Consider the following 16971-nt stretch of genomic DNA (forward strand, 5'->3'; position numbering starts at 1 on the left):
CTGGAAGTGATGGGAAGGAGCCTGCGAGCACTCTGCAGGTCTGGCAATCCCACTCAGGCATGCATCAGGCTCAGTGCCCAAATTCAGCAGTTTGGAGACTCTCTTGACTGTGGCGTAGGCCTGGGGTGTAAACAGTGAGTAGCCCCTGAAGGGTTGGGCCCAAGAGGAGCGGCTCGAGGCACGTGGCATTCCCGGTGGGTTCCTGGGAAGTGCAGGGAGCTGCTGGCACGTACCACACACTGGCGTGTGCCGGCCGGCACAGGCGGCTCGCTCGGCACAAGCCATGCAATGCTGGCACCTGTCCAGCACCGGCGAGGCTGGCACGGGGGGCTTCCCTCACCATCACCCTCACAGTGGCTTAGGCAGAAAGGGCATGACTGCAACAGAGTAATACCGATGTTCTTTTATTACCCCATCTTTAATTTCTGGTGCAAGCCTTTCTCACAGGAAAGAGGAAGCTGCCGTCTTTGAAGCTTTTCAAGAGAAAACCTCCCATATCGAAGAGCCATGCTCAAGAGTAATAACTGGATTCTTATTGTACAAAAATAACGACAGGGATTTTTTTGTCATTAGTAACCCACAGTTCAAACACCAGTAAATCCAGTCTCGAGGGAGAGCGTGCAGCCTCCAGACCCAGTGGTTGCACACTCAGCTCGGGGACCAGCTTGACTTGCCCAGGTTGGCTGCCGGGCTGCTGGTCGCGACGCGTGTTTCCAGCCAGATGTGACCGTCCAGGCCAGGCCTGAGCACGGCACAAAGCAACTACTTACGTTTCCTTAACCACGCAGCTGGCTTCCCGATGGTCTGAAGGAAGGCGGGTATACCTCGTACTCTGAGAAATGTAATCTTATTTGAAATCTCTTTGTAAAGTTCATGCCTATGTAAGATCCAGTAGAACAAGACATCATTAAACACATTCTGTGTTCACAACCAACTTCCTGATCGTAATCTGGGGAGAGAGAGCATCCAGCGATGTGCTACCCGTCCCCAGGGGGTGGGGAGAAGAAATTCTTCTCTCCTGGCACAGGTAAGGCAAAAGCCGTAAGTGCTTGGTTGGCGTGGGCACCTCACAGCCCTGCCTGGCTTTGGCCAGTGTGGTGCAAGGTGGGCAAACTCTGCTCGGAGAGAGGGGAGCTCTACGCTGAAGGGCCCCCCAGCCCCGACACTATATGTTATTTCTTGCATCTGCCAAAGGTGAGAGCAAAACGGTGCCACCTGCTCCGGCACGTGTGTCAGCGGGAACGTGGCAGGCGAGGTGCTGGGTCAGTCCCACCATCACCCATGTGTCACAGGGGGCCGACGGGAGCTCTTTAAAATTTTTTGCCAAAACTTTCTGGAGCTCAGTGGAAAGCAATAGAGGTCCCGTTGCAATAAGGCTCAGGAGGGCGAATGCAGAAACAAACAGCGATGGGCAGTTGAGCAGCACCGTTCCTGGCGAGCTTGTGAATCCCCATTTGCCGGGCTGGGCTCTGCTTGCACAGCTTTTGTGTGGAGCGGGCAAGAGGGAGCAGGGCTGGAGCTGTGGCTTAGGTCCCTTGCTTGCACAGCTAGCGCCCAGGGAGTTATGGTTTGCCATTAGATACCATGGGGAAAAGAAAAAAGAATTTAAGGGGGTGTCTGTGTGTGCGCATGCTTTAGAGCTAGGAGTACAGTTGTTTCGCTTTCTGGGGGGAAAGATGTTTACTTGAGTTTATTCTTTGAAGGAAACTCCCTGTCTTCAGCTTACGCTCTTTTCAAATGTAGTCTTCCTTGAGCTTGATGAACCTTTTTTAATGACTCTTCTGACTTTTATTTGCTCACCTATAATTAATTTCAAAATGTGTGGGAATCACTGGAGGATTTCTGAGACACACTTTGGAAATAATAGTAAATAACAGAGTCCTTTGGAGACCTTATGATTTCTCCCTCCAGTTTTGTTTCTTCCAAGGCAGCCTCCGGCCAGCCTTGTTTCCATTCACAGTGGAGCTGTATGGAGCATCTGAAGCCTGGCAAAGCCCAGCACCTCCCCCTTTTCTCCTCTCCTTCCCTTCTTGAAAAGAGACAGCCCTGGGTTTAAAAGTTGATTTTTAGCTTTGATGGTGCGTATGTGCTATATGAATGCTAAGCAGCCTTTACAATGCATCCTAGTGATGCGCCCCGGAAGGCAGGCGCGGGCTGTGAGGTTTCCCTGGCTTCCCGTCATTCCTACAGCTTCAGTGCAGTTTGATACGGGCATGTTTTATTTACGAGCAAGCTCTGGAGGGAATATAGCCGTGTTACGGGCTGAGGGACCGAGTGGGCTCAGCCAGTGACACTTGTAAATCTGACACATTTGGAGCTATTTTCTACTGTGGAGGAGAGGTATTTTCCCTAACCATGGTGTGGGCTGGCAAAGGAGGAGGCTCCCGAGAGGTGGCAGGCACCTGGCACGGATGTGTCCTGCCTGGATGGTGGGTGTAGTTTTGCCTCCCAGGGCAATGTCATCTTTCCTGGCCTCCAGCCCATCCTTTCAGGGGAGTGTGAGTAGCAGCGCAGCAAAGCCGAGGAGGAGGTCTCTCTTACCTGCTGCCTGGCCAGAGCTGAAGCCACTGGGGCTGGGGTGCTGCTGTGGCATCGTTGGAAGCTGCACCGATGGAGCAAGAGCCAGAAAAGTGGTCAGCAAGAAAACACTTGCATGAATTCAGCATCTTCTCCTCCATTTATATTTAGCCTCCCAAGTTCCCCCCATGCTGCATTAACACATCAAATCCCCCAGCTTTTAGGACACCCATCTGGCAGTATGGGCAGCATTTCCCTCCAGATCGGAAGAGGGCTGGAGGTTTTTAGCTCTGCAAAAACACATGATCTGGCTTTGTTCCCTTTTTCAAACCAATCTTTTCCTTCTGGATGAGGTGGCACATCCTTCCGACACCCATGCAGCTGGGGATGCTGGTATGTATTTTCGCAGCCTAATAGAAGGCTGCAAGCTGCCACAAGGCTAGAGGAAGAGGGCACCCGGGCTCCCCGGGTTATTTTCAGCCTCCCTACCCTCTTTCCATGCTCTGGCTGATAACCAGAGATAAGGGAGGAAGCCACAGGCAGCAGCTGTGGTCACCTGTGGTTTTTGCACCACGTTTGCGAGCGATAAGTTGTGCTCTTGCAAAGGGGACCAACTGATAAAACCTGGCAGGGCGGGCAGGAGGCCGAGTCACACCAGAAATGCCATGCTGCTGCCCAGCCCACCACCAGCCTTGCCTCTCTTCCCGCTGGGATGGGGCTGGGGAGACACCCTACTGCTCGCCAGGGCTCCCTGGGCAGAGAGCTGCTGAGGCGGGTGTGTGCCAGCGACAGGGTGCCCAGAGGAGGTTGAATCCCGTAGGAGGTGAGGTGCTGTGAAGCCTCCCTTCTGATGGCCACAGGTGAGATGGGTGTGCGTGCTCCCCCTGCGCTCGCTTCCGTAGCGCCCTTGGATGTGCCAGATGTGCCTCCCTCGAACAAAGCCCAACCTCTTCATGTCCCAGCTCTACTAACACTCCTAGTAGAGACTTTTTTTGCGGGGTGGAGTAACTTATTTTGCTCTTATTACTTTTTGACATTAGAAATTCTACCAATGCTCCTACTATTGACTCTTTTTTGGGGGGTGGAGTAGCTTCTTTTGCTCTTATTTTTTGATGTTAGAAATTCGTGTATGTTCTGCCCCAGACAGAAATCTTTCAAGCCATACCTGTGTGGGATAAAGAGTAAGACAGAGGAAAGGGAAACAGCAAAAACCCCTTCCACCTGCAAACCCGGCACAGTGCCCGAGCACAGAGGGAGCTGGTGCAGGCGCAGGGTGCTGAGCACTGGAGGCGGGAGAAGCATCAGAGGACGTGGGCAAACTACCCAGGAACAGGCGTCCCGCAGCCAGACAGGGGAATCCCGGGATTAAGTGCAGGTGTTCAAAGCTACCGAGCTGCTGTGGGAGCTCGGCGGGGCGGCGAAGGTGGGCAGGAGACACCAGGAGGTAGAGCATCTTTTGTGGAGCGGCTCGGAAGCCTTTCAAGGGGTGTAGCTGATGATCTGATGACCTCTCAGGTGGTCCTGTGGGAAGGTGCGAGACTCCTGCGGGGACCGAGGAGACCTTTGTGGAGCTGGGAGGGCACTGCCCACCTCTTCCCTTCGGAAAGCCCCTGGCGCCGGGCGGCCCGTGGGGAAGGGGTTCCGCTGGCCTGTGGGGACCCCTAGCGTGAGCTCTGCCTTCGCACAGGTCGCTTCGGTGGCACGTCTGTAGGGCTGGGGGCGACCTGGGGTCTAGGGGAAAGGGCTGCGTGGCTCTTCTCTTGCCCCCGCTGTGAAACGGGCTCCAGGCGTGCCCCAGGCAGGTGACACGGCTGTGTCCCGGCTGCTAACGCTCCGCCGCTCTCGGCCGGGCTCCCCCCGCCTGTTTACACACTGAGCCGTGCCCCAGACCCTCCTGCAACCCTTGCAGAGGTGGCCCGTAACTCCGCCTGTGCACCAGCCCTGCAGCCCTTACACCAGCGGGCACCCACCTTGAACCCGCAGGAGTGGAGTGGACACAACTGTCCGTCCGTCCCACAGCACCAGAAGAAATGATGGGAGCCAGCAGCTCCGCGTCCTGGGGCTGTCCGAGCCCCAGCGCCGTGTCTACAGGGCACTCTCCCCTCCTGGCCCGTCCCCAGGTGCCCAGCTGCTGGACTGGGGGGGGCTGGGCATCAGCGGCCTGGCCAGCCTGCTGCCCTCTGCGCAGTCCTCACGGCTCTCCTCCCCTGCTGCCCACTCGTTGGTTTTCCTTGGGTGGTTTCCAGCTGGCGGCTGGAGCAGGAAGGTCTCTGTGTGGGTACACCAGTGTCTTCCACTGGGCATCAGGGACCCACCAGCCACAGGGGATGCCTGTTCCCAGAAATGGCTGTGGCAGCTCCCACTAGTGCCTCGGGAGATTGCAACCAAGTCGTTTTGCAAGAAAGCTTGCAAGACAGCTAGCGATGTAGCCAGAAAATCATGACATGCTTTTTCACGTGCACATGGCTTTGTGCAACTCACTTTCTCTTGCTTCTCTTTGCTCTCTAAAATGCATCTTCCTTCCTTTTTTCACTCCCCTCCTCCTCCTCCTTTGTCATTTTCCTGTAGCTGGTTACTGACATGGGATGGTGTCAACTTTCCCCTCCTTTCTTTGCCACCTGGGGGGAGTGCAACCATTTTCCATTCTTCTGTTTCACCTCTTTTCCACTGCTCTAGCTCCGAAACTAAGGATGATTAAGGCACTCGCTCAGTCTCCCTTTGGCCAGGTTTTCCTTGAGGCTTCTTTGCGATTTACTTTGGGGAAATATGCATCCAGCAGGCAGCTGGTTTTGAAGACCAGAAGTCACCTGAGTCTTCTGTAGCCTTGGGTCTGTGGGGTCTTCAGTGCTAGGGGAGGGGAAAGGATGGAGTCAAAATGTCCATGGACAGTGAGGGTCTCCTGAGCAGGGGGTTGTATTTACATATAACCTTTTCCCTGAATAAAATATTGCCAAAGGGATTTTTTTCCCTGTTCTGCAAATGAAAGTTTTCATAGAGTCTCAGCCAAAGGTTATTGCCATGAGGTGGTTTTTAAATGGGGAGGGAAGACTCATATGCAGAGTTTTTTGGGGGAGTTGGTCTCTCTTTTAAACAACAAGTTATTTTTTTCTAAATCACATTTTCCTAAACTTTTCCCCAAGATACTATTTATGCAGTTCTTAAAAAAAAATATGGTTAGTGACAATGTTCATCAAGCAAAACTGCATCCCAGTGAAAGTGAAAACCAGAGTATTTTGATACTGACTCTTGACTGAATAGTTTGAAAATTCTTTTTTAAAAAAAGCTTTGCTCCAAACTCCGTGACAGGCTGGTTTTTCTGTCTGCCTTTCCCCCTTCCCCAGCCGGCTGTGTGTCGGAGCCGACGGCAGCGCACCAAGAACCAGGGCAGAAGGCGGCTGCTCTAAACAGGATTTAATAACGGGGCAGGAGGAGGTGCAACGGCACGTGGTGGGAACTCGGCTTCCCGAGAGGCCCCGCTGTGGCCATGCCTCCCTTTGGTGGAAACCCAGGCTTTATCAAGAGCTGGAAGGACCAGCTGCCGGCTCTCTCTGGGGACAAGCAGCCATGGGACTGAGGTGCGGGATGAGGAGCACCAAGTGCCAGCTGCTGGTGACCAGCCTCTGCGTCATGGTGAGCAGGCAGGTTTGGGGGGGGATCTCTGCAGAATCGTGGTGAACTGCTGCCTTTCCCAGCCCCGCTTGCAGAGGGTCAGGTTTTCCCACGTTGTTTTTCGCGGGTGGAGGGCAAGCAAAGCCAACTGCCCGAGATATCATTGCATGCTGGGCGGTTATCGCTGGCTGCCAGCATCGCCCCCCTGCTGCTGATAGACTTCTGGTTTCTCAGGGCTCTCACGCTGATGCAGCTCTTTCACAACCCAGTGGCCGCCTGAAAGGAGAAAAGAAAGGCTGCGGCGGCAGAGCGGGTGGTTTTCAGCAAAAAGATGGTTGCTCCCATCTACTGGAGCAAAAGAGGGAGGAGGGACCTGCTGCAGCCACGCTTGTTGCTGCGGGGGTGGTCGGCGGCAGGTGGGATCAGTGAGGACGTGAAACCACACGGCTTCGACAGAAGCATACAGCAGAGCCTGTGGATCTGCACTGCAAAGTGAAAGCAATGCTAGGGATCCTTTTTGCTGGCTTTTGAAGCAAATTCAAGGGGAGCTTCTTGGCACCTGATGGTAGAGCCAAGGTGAAATGGTGGAAACTGGGGAATGCTTCTCCTGGATGGTTTCAAGTTGTACGCGCTTGTTGCCTTTTGACTTTACCAAAACTTGCAAGCTTAAAAAATAATAATAATCTGTATTTAGTTCAAAGAGGGTTGGTGGCTTGGAAAGAGTGTAATTAAAAGGTAACCCCTTATTCTGAGCTGCAGGTGAAACTTACAGTTTGTCCAAATTTCAACATTTCAAGACCATTGGCTGTAGTGGCTGTCGGTTGTTCTCTCTTCCAAATAAAAATATACATTGTTTGGAGGAAATCAAAGGAGGATTGGTACCAAATATCTTTAGAGGAGGTGTTAAGGCACAGCTGCTGTGGGTGGCTAGAATCACGTTATTGCTGTTGGGAGGATTTTAGACTGATGTTTCTCAGAAATCAGAGCTAACTGGTGTTACACAGCATTTTGCTGGGTGTGGGTCGAGATACGCAGTAATGGGCAGCATGAAGGATCAGTAGTTGCCACAAATTAGGTTACTTATAAGGAGAAAATGCTCCAGTTTGGATGTATTTAGCCTCCAAAACTGTAAGTCTCCAGCAAAAGTTATTAGAAAATGTCATGAAGTGGGGATTATGTTGACACCAGACTGTCACATTTAACACAGGGATAGCTGCCTTGTGTTTCCTTATTGTAAAGGCATAAAATAATGAAACCTTACCTTAGGAGCTAGGAGTGGCCTCACATCTTGTATTTTCTGGGTTCATTACACTGGAGCTGCAGCTGTTTTTAACTGTCCCGCTCGCTGTTGGTGCCTCCGTCCCAGCTCTGCCACCGGCCATGCTGCAGGGAGCCCTGCCCTAGAGCCAGGTGCTCTCGGGAATGTTCCCACTCCACCGCCTGGACTAGCTCTGGGCAGCACGGAGGGTGGCGTGTCGGTAGTCATCCCATGCCTTAGGCATACCAGTGCTCTCAGGGATGGGGCAGAAACACGGGTGGCCCAGCAGCATGTTGCGGAGACAGAAGCCAGCATGAATTACTTAAGGGTAGTACAAGACTCAGCTCTTTGCACTCCACAATAGGAAACACAGCCAACAGCCAGCAATGGGACTAGCCTTGCAAAGCGCAAAGCAGACAACATCGTCCCTGCCCAAAACCACTACTGAAGTGGGCTGCACTCGTAACTGCACGTGTGTACTCTGCAGAGTGGGGGTGGGGCTGCATGGGTGTGCTGCATCATGTTTCCTTCACATGGTAGGAATTTCATCCACGGACATCGGCCAAGAGACCATGGGCTGCGTGGTGTCACGTGCGCTCATTATGGAAGGGAGAAAAAGATCCTTAGTATAGTTAAGTGTATGGGGTTTGTCCCTTCATTTGTGTTTTGGGGTGCATGCAGTGGTCTTCAGATGATCATGCTCTGTGCATGTGTGTGGGGCTCAGGAGTACCCACACACACCTCAAAGCTCTGTGTGTGCTCTGCAGGAGCTGCTGCCTGGTAAATCCCTTCCTAAAACGCTTCTTTTCCAGCTGCTGGGGTTGTCCGTCGCCACGCTGAGCACAGTCACCCACTACGGGCTCCATTTCACCATCATCAGCGACATCTCCCTGGACAGTAACTCCTACAGGGCCATCCACCATGCAGGTACGTCATGGGCACAGCCCAGTGAGACCTTTGGTGAACCCAGGAGCTGCACAATCCCCTAAAGCAACTGAAAAAAATGCAGAGGTAATGCAGGAGGAGGCAGGGTCTGGTTTTTGGAGGATGGATTAGGACTAACAGTCCCACGGGCACTTTATTTCTGTATCAGATCCACGCGCCTGGCACCGAAGGGTGCTGTGGGAGCACTGGGTGCTCAGGCACTGCTGTGTTCATTCCTGTCCCTCTGTTCGCTGTCTCTCCATCCTTTCCCTGCGCTGTGGTGACAGCTCAGGGGGGCGCAGCCGCAGACAGACCTAACAGTACCGTGGGGCTGGCTGGGCCCTGGGAGCGTGGGGAGAGGGACATTTACAGGAGTTGAAGAAGAGCACAAAAATTGAGGCTGGGGGGAAAAATGTGTGGAAATACCTGGGTCTGGAGGAAATGTAGGGGTTTTTTCCCTACACAAGGAAGAAATATAAACTGAGTTTCAGGTACAAAGCTAGAGCAAAGAGATGAGAACAGCCCAGCTACTAAAATACTCTGCTTGCCTCTGCTGCACATGCCCCTGCTGCTTCTCCTGAGTATTCTCTGGACTTAAACACTCTCATACCCCTGTCTAAATCCTGGTTCTGAATTTCAATTGAACAAGGCAGATGTAAAAGCCACGTTAGTCCAAAGCTCGGGTGCAGCCCTGCCCCTTTCCTGCACACCCCAGGGGTTCTATAGACTGGCCCTTTGCGAAGCCCTGCAGGCTCTCCGGTGGCAGCTGCCCCTCCAGCGATGCTCCCACTTTGTTTGCTCACCAGCGTTTACCCTGCACAGCTGGCCCCGAGCGAGGGCTGCAAGGCCCTTGGCAGTGCTGTGGTCCCTGAGCCCTGCCCCAGGGTGCTGGCTGTGGCCCTGCCTCAGCCAGGAGGAAACCAGAGGGCAAGTGTTGCACCAGATTAGCAGCGCACAAAGTCGCGATAGGGGCCGTGGGACAGCTGCCGCGCATCAGCTCCCCCCCCCACACACCCCAACGCTGGGAGATCCTTATCAGACTGCTGCAATAATTGACAGCTTACGGTCTGCCAGGTGGACTGTCACCCTTTTTGAGTGCTTTGCTCTGCTGGAGCCGTGGGAACCACTCAGAGGTTTACAGCCAAGCATACACAGAGGGGGAGTAATGAATAAATTATAAACCAATTTCAGTTCTGCAACCTGGCCTTCTTGGACCAGCTCCCCAAAATGCACTTTTTGGTCCCAGTCTGGGTGAAAACATCAGACCAGGCCTCTGTTAGCCCTGAAGTCTTGGTGTCTGACCACAGCTCCCATGTCCAACTTCCTTCCAGCTTTCTACGTTGGGATCTGCCTCAGCATGACCCTGATCCTCGCCGCCCTGCTGAGCTCAGCCGCCACGGTGCGGGAGTCGCAGTGCCTCACCGCCATGGTGCGTATCGGGAGGGACTGGCCCGGAGGGGCTTTTTGTAGCCTTGGGCTGGCACTCTGAAAATGTGGTGCTGGGGAGCCCAGGAGCATGCATGCCTGGGGAAGGACATCCTGTTGCTCCACCCGGTGCTGCAAGGGGACATTTTTGTAAGAGGCATGACCTTACAGAGTTCCTCCAGCTGAGGATTGCATCCTCCTGTACCTTGTTTCTTTTGCCAAGGTGCTGTGTATGCAGCTTTTGGAGCAGGGTCAGGGGGAGATAGGTACTTATCTGCCAGAGCAATTGCAGTGATAACTCCCAGCGTATTTCTTTTTCTTACCAAGTCAACATGCAGTTTGTGTGGGGAAACCTTAGCAGTGTGAGGTTGAGTCCCACATTGTTCCTCTGACTTGTGACAGTAAAGTTAGCTCCCCTCCTTCCCGTCTCACTGCAAACGTGCACCATGGTGGTGGTGCGAGGCATACAAAGCACGGCAGCAGGCACAGGGGCTTTGGCCGTCACCCTCTAAGAAGGAGGTGGAGGGGAGCCACAAGAGCTGAGATGCCACCTGCCTCCGACCCGTCCCCTGCAATGCAGCACCTGCTTGGGCCCAGGCCATGCCAGCATCAGCAAACTGGACCGTGAGCTCAGCTCCATTTAAAACCGCTGCCTGCACCCAGGGTCCGGATGGTGCTGTGCTGGAGGGACAGGTGGAAAGCACCGCTCCCTGGGGGGTCACCCCCACTGTGCGAGGGGCAGGAGTTCACAGGTAGGGTGCTGCTGTGCTTAGCAGAAGATAATTGCATTGCTGTTGTACATAAACTAGCTTTAAAGAGATTAATCTATACGATTAGAGAAAACGTTATGATGGCAGAAATGAGAAGCTGACACCTTAACACTTAGTGCAAGGCAGCAACTGAAGTTAACGTCTTCACCTTGTCGGTACAGTCTTCCTCTTTCTGAGATGCTCCGAGGGGCCCGAGTGAGATGGTTCGCCTGGGTACCACTAGCAGAGAACCGGGAATTCCCCCCTCGTTTCCTGAAGGATCCTTTAACGTCTGCCTGCAGCTTCTGCACCCGCGGCAGACGGGACGAGGGGGCTGGTGCGGAGCGGCCCGGCCCGGCTGCCGGCACTCAGGGCCGGACCCCGCGGGAACCCCTGCGCTGCCCGGGCGCGGGCCGTGCCGCTGGGCGACAGAGGCTGGTAACGTTCCAGCCGCTTCCTGAAGGGATGGTTGAAGAACATCCCAGCGGGCTGCAGAGCTGCCGTTCTCCTCCGAGGGGCCCCCGCTGCTGCCCTCCCCCCCTCCCCCTGCCGGGGGCTCCCCCAGCCCCCATCGGCGCCCCCAGCCCCTTGGGGGTCGGCTGGCACAGCCCGGCTCTGCCCACCAAAGGACCCTCCGGCCGGCAGAAACGCCAGGCGGGCTGCCCCCCCCGCCGTGGCTGCCAGCCTGCCCTGCGCGCTCGCCAGCCACGGCGCGGGACCCCGGGGGCGCTGGCGGAGGCGCTGCCCCGGCACCGGGGGCGGGGCGGCTCCCGCGCGCTGCGCGGCGGCGGGGGATAACGGGGCGCCCCCTGCTGGGCGGGGCCGGGGGCCGGGGGCAGGGCCGGGGGGCGGGGCCGCGGCAGCTCTACCCGTGCCAGGGGCGGCTCCTCCTCCGCCCTTCCCCGCCCGCGGCCGGCCCGGCAGCGCTCCGCCGCTGGGGGGCGCCGTGCTGCCTGCGCTGCCTGCTGCTGCCCTCTGCTGCCCTCCGCCTACTGCTGCCCTCTGCCTACTGCTGTCTGCTGCTGCCTGCTCCCTGCCTGCTGCTGCCCTCTGACTGCTTTCCACTGCCTGCTGCTTTCCACTGCCTGCTGCCTGTCCCCTGCCTGCTGCCTGCTCGCTGACCTCTGCCCACTGCGTGCCCCACCAGGCTGTGGCACTCCGCCCCAGGAGGTCCAGGGGAAATGTGCTGGGTAAGGCAGCTGCCACCGTAACCGCTGCGGGGCTGGCAGCCTTCAGAAATTAACGGGGAAGCCCTGGGAAATACCCAGGAGCTGGTCACCAGCAACCACCTTCTCTGCTCCTCTTCGTTCAAGCAGCTCATCATCTTTAGTGGCACAGGGGAGCTTTGCTTGCTCCTGTAAGTTGTCCCTGCTTTATAACCGTCAGTATCTTACAGCAAGGGCCAGCCCGCTGCTTGTTGTCCCACCAGTTCCTACCCCCTCCCAAGGCTTTTATTTAATTTCTGATCTGCAAGCAAGAGGTCCAGGCAGGGAGAGCCAGCCCCTGATGGCTGTAGTTGCAGTGTAGTTGCGATGTAGGTGCAGGAGTGGGGCTCAGCCCTGTGGGGCTCTGGAACTTGTGGCTGTCGCATCCCACCCTGCTGATCCTCACTGGGCTGTAGCTTGCAGCAACCGGCCCCCCCAGCTTGTGGCTTTTTTCCTACTCGTTAATAGAGAGGATTTTTCACTTTCTCCCGCTATTGATTTTAAAGGACTTTTCCTCTCCTGCAAAGCATGTGTCTTGTTTAGAAGATCATTTAATTCACTATTTAATCAAAGAGGGAACACACCAGAGTATTGGTGCCTGACATCTGTGGCTGTATAGGAAACCAGGCCACGCTCGAGGGATGTCTGCATTGATGTGGCTAATCCACCGCAATGACCCTTGGTAAACCAGCTACCCTGGGGAGAAGCTAGCCGGGATGCAGACAGGCTTAGAGAAGCATTGCCCTGGTCACTGACCTGTTTGGTGGATCCCATCTCCTTCTTGTCTCTTGGTTTCCCTAGTGGCTTTTTTTTTTGGTTGGGTTGTTGTTGGGTTTTTTGGTCTATTGAAATTGTAAATGCTCACCCTGCCTGGCTATCTGGAGTTTTGTGTATACAGAGGAGCGATCTCAGTCTTTGCAGGCCTTACTGGTGCTGTCCTGATAATGATAGTGGGTGCACAGTGGTTAGAAACCAGAACAGGTCAGATTGGTTAAAGCACTTGTATCTCAGGAGCCTGTCGCGTTGCTGCACTTGTTACCAGCATTACCAACGAGACAGACGCCGCTGTGCATCCACTGATGCTTGCGAGGAGGCTGTTTTCTAGAGAGTAACTGAGACCTTAAGGATAAAAAAAATATGTTCTAAAATCCTGGACTATTATCCCCAAAGCTCCTCTTAAACAGGGAGAGTAGTGGCAGGTTTATTGACTGTCCTCCAGTCCTGGCACACGCTGCTTTTTGGTAATCCGCAGTCTGTCACGCAGTCAGTCCTGAATGTAAACATCCTGCAGCTCTCGCAGCTGCAGAAGGCCGTGTTGCTGTTGAAGGGGAGGAGAAGGAAGGAAAACTGCAGTTGCTGGTACTGCTTGTGCAAAGGAAGGACTGGCTCTGGTGGGGTTTAAGGTACCGTGTACTGTTATTGGGTCAGATGGAGGGAGGGGAGGGGGGAAAAAGTGAGGAGCAACATGTCAACCAGAATATCACAGCTGAAATTCTTACACTTGAATGCTCCAGACTAAAAAACACTCATGTAGGGCAAAATTTATATTCAGGATGGAGCAGCTGTTCCAAGCACTGCTTGCAAACAATTTCTGTGGTAAAAAAGTCTTAGTGAATGCCTGATATAACCCAGTTTTTCACCGAGTGGTGTGCCAGTGGGGCCAGCACACAGCACAGGCTGTTTGCTTTACTGCTCCCAGGTGTGTCATGGTAGGCAGGTGTGTAGAGGGTCCTTAATAACATGGCAGCGCACTTCAGCATCCTGCTTTTGCAATGAATCCGTCTCTGGTAGCACTCCTGAGCGAGGCATCCAGTGGTTCCCGAGGAGCAGGCGGGCAGGGCCAATGTGCGCAGCTGGAGCGGGGGATGGATTCCTCTTCTGGGCTGAGAACACTGGCTCATGTTTGCTATGTGGAAATGCAGAAGCATCGTGTGCTTTTAGATGAACTGGGTCAGGGAGGGAAGGATGCAACCTGATGGATTCAATCTGAAATCAGCTTCCCCCTTCCCCACCCCTGGGCTGCAAAGTCTCGCAGGGAGCTGGCCTTGCCATGGCCAGGGCAGCACCCAAAGGCAGCCAGAGCCGAGCAGGGCAAGGTCGGCTTCCTCCCTGGGAATGCAGGGGTTTGGCAGAGCTACCGAACCCAGTCTGAGCTAAAGGACCCCTCCCTGTCCGAAGCAGACCACCTTAACTAAAGGGGAAATATCAGAAACGTGAATTAAAAGACACAGGGCAACAGAAAAGATGCAGTTTCTGCGGGTTCTGCCAAGCTTCTTGAAGACAAATGGTTCCTTGCAGCAAGGATGGAAACAAGGTCATTCATAAAAGAGTAATTGATGTCTGGCCGGTGACAGCCCTCTGCGGGGCTGGTGGACCTGCGTCTTGCAAAGGGAGCAGGCAGTAGCCAGCAGCCAGCTCCGAGTAGCTCCAAAGGTCCAGGACATGGTGAAGCAGCCTCGACCCTTCCACATTTTGTATGCAAAATCCACGTTGCCTTTTCCTTTTTTCCTCCAAATGTCTTCTAATGTAATTAGAAAGTTGCTCTTCCAAAAGCCTTTTGGCTGGGAAGGGGAAAAGCAGCCTATAATTGATTTATAAGATGTTCTTGGAGCCATGTAATTGCTCTGCACCGGCTGGATGGAGGGGGAGCTTCCCGAGGGGCCGTGTCTCAGTATTCCCCGAGAAGCTAGGCAGAAATAAAGGGGGAGCTGATGCTGGAGGTGAAGGACTGAGGTGTGGGGTGAGGCTGAGGAAGGGAAGATGAGAAAGAGGATTTTAATCTGCTGGGGTTTCTGGCCCCAGAGAGATGTTGGAAGTGCTGGAGCGAGTGGGGGAAGGGAGAGTGCAGAGGGAGAAGCCGGGGTGGTGCCACCGGCATGCTGTTGTTCTCACTCTCCAGGTCTGTGGTAGGTCCTCCCAATTAAACTACTGCAACAATGTGCAGAAGAGCTTTCACATTGCTATCAGCGCTGGGGTTTTCATCTGCCATAGTTTTCTCTTTTTTTTTTTTTTTTTTCTTGACTTTGAGCTTGGTTTTTTGTGAAAATGTTGACTTTGTTACGCTGTTTGTTTGGGGGGGGAAGTTGTTGGAAGAGGTGCAAAATGCAGGGTCCGGTCCTAGTGAGGAGCAACCTGAAACGCCCATGTAACCTCACCTCATCCTCCTCCAGTTTGTGCCGTTCCAGCCACATCCAGGCTTGGCTACGCTGTACTTTGGTCCGCAGCATCTCGCCCTGCGCGCCCTTCCCCATCTTTGCTGCTTGTATCCCCCTTGTCATGTCAGCGTTTGATCAGACTTTCCTCTCATCTCCTTTAGGGTCTTCTGTTATCTCGTTTCAGCTCCTGGCAAGGCAGTGAGTGATCTCACCACCTATACAGCCAGGCAGCTGCCAGAAAAATAAAAGAGGAGAGACTGGACATACATAATTTAAGGTTTTTCGTAAGAGCTGTACCAGGATTTTCCCCAGCGTCTGATGCAGAGCCTAAAAGAAGGCAGCCCCAAAAAAAGTGGTATAATGCCAATGGCAGGATTGTTCCTGGAGCAGATCCCCCAGGCAGGGCATCGTCCTGCCACGCGCAGAGAAACAGAGCAGGCAGCAGACGGACAAGAACCAGCAAAAGGCAGTTTATTGGCATGTTCACTTTCATTTCCAGGATTTGAAGTAACACATTTTCCTTTCTTGCTGCATATGGAGAAGTCTGGGGCTTTTTTCTTTTCTTTTCTTTTTTTTTTTTTAAACCATACCTTTCAAGCAAAAGTTTTTTGGTGAAGCAGAATTGGTAGCAGCAAAACTCTTCTTCCTCTCCTTAAGCTTGAATTTAGTAAACTTTCATGAAAGATTTAATCTTTTTGAAGTGATTTCAGCTACATCATACTATTAAAACACTCACAGAAAAAAATTAGAAACCAAAATAAGCTGCAGTCAGTTGGGTAATTTTCCCCTGCTGCATAACTTCGTGTTGGAAGAGGGACAGTTTCACGGAAAAAGGGCAATAATTTTCGACTGGTGCTTATTCATCATCTTTCGCCATTCCAAGACTAAGCTGTGAATTCATATTTGATGAGCCCATTTGGCCTTCAAACGCTTTACAGGCACTTTTTTTTTCCTTTTTTTATTTTTTTTTTTTAATGCGAACAAGATCCTTTGGTCCAGCTGTCACAACAGGCAAGCGCTGTTTACATCAGGTTTTGTTCTTTTTTTTTTTTTGACCAGATTTATTCAAATAAAGAGACAATGCATGTAACTTCCAGCTCTGCTAGCCTAGGGAAGAAAAGAAGAGTCAAGCCACCTCCTGCATCGTTGCCGTTATTGTTTAGACACTTCAGGGTCAGTTGTTGGCCTTGACTGTATTTCTGTCGTCCTTTTGTCTTAACTCGCTGGAGCTGATGGCAGGAGGGCTTGGCGTGCAGCTGCCACCCTTCTAACAGAGTGGGGTCCAGCTCCCGTTCCACAGCAGGTTGCTCTGACTCCTGGTTACTCACTTCTTCATGGGCTGTTCGTGTGGGTTTTCCCCTCTTTGAAGCCGATAGCCAAGTTTTACATGCAGGGGATGGAATCCTGTGAGTAAGGACGTGCTATCTGGGGCGCGGTCCTGCTGCAGAAGAGGAGCATACTGTAAATATAATGGTTTTCTCACCTTCCCCTCCCACCTCCCCCCCAAGGGGAATTTGGGCAGAACAGGTTAACTGTTCTGCAGGAAGCTAGGTGCTTTTTTGGTCAACCTCTTCGAATAGCCACAGTGTAATCAGAGGGCTCCCAGTGGAGAATCACATTGTTATCCATCTAATTTCTTTTAAGTAACCAGCATTATGAAGGATATTAAAAGAAGGTGATGTTTAGCCCTAACTTCAACTAAACTTGCACAAACGAGTATATTAAATACATCTCAACGATGTTGTCAAATGGTTATTTTTCTCCCCATACTGTAACTGATGCCCTTTTTTCTCTTTATCCTCAGGGATTTTTCTGTTTTGCTCTGGCCTTCTGCGGATTGATCCCAGCTGCCTGCTGGAGATACACGCACAGCACGGAGGTAAGCGGTGGCTGCTAGGAAATACCACCAGCATCTCGTCAGATAGGGATCTTTCCTGTAGCAACTATTTCCCCCCTAAAAGGGACATCTGGTGGTAATTAAGCCATCCGTGCTGAGGTCTATCAGATGCATGCTCTGTCGAGTCCACTCTTTGCAAGAACGGGGCTGCCTTCCTCTGCTGCCTCCCTGATGAGGTCATCTGGAGGGAGAAGCCATGGAAACCCTCATGCAGGGCAAACGCTTTGTCCTG

At 53.2% G+C, this 16971-nt stretch overlaps 1 protein-coding gene across 4 annotated transcripts in view; it reads left to right on the plus strand.

Moving 5' to 3' along the window:
* Positions 1-3095: 3095 nt before the first annotated feature.
* Positions 3096-16971, plus strand: part of TSPAN32 (tetraspanin 32) — a 36782-nt gene continuing 22906 nt past the window's right edge. The window contains exons 1-5 of one of the 4 annotated variants that reach the window (XR_008824340.1): positions 3096-3377; positions 5859-6147; positions 8197-8311; positions 9640-9737; positions 16647-16721. Coding sequence is in view for 3 of the 4 variants with exons in the window: in XM_056354433.1 (XP_056210408.1) it covers positions 6082-6147; positions 8197-8311; positions 9640-9737; positions 16647-16721 (354 nt within the window). In the remaining variant the exon portion in view is untranslated. Of the gene's footprint in view, positions 3378-3660; positions 6148-8196; positions 8312-9639; positions 9738-16646; positions 16722-16971 lie in introns of all 4 variants that reach the window. The other 3 variants (XM_056354433.1, XM_056354432.1, XM_056354431.1) reach the window with 3 other exon arrangements.

The sequence above is a fragment of the Falco biarmicus genome, chromosome 10 (genome assembly GCF_023638135.1).
Source record: "Falco biarmicus isolate bFalBia1 chromosome 10, bFalBia1.pri, whole genome shotgun sequence".
Classification (NCBI taxonomy): Eukaryota; Metazoa; Chordata; class Aves; order Falconiformes; family Falconidae; genus Falco; species Falco biarmicus.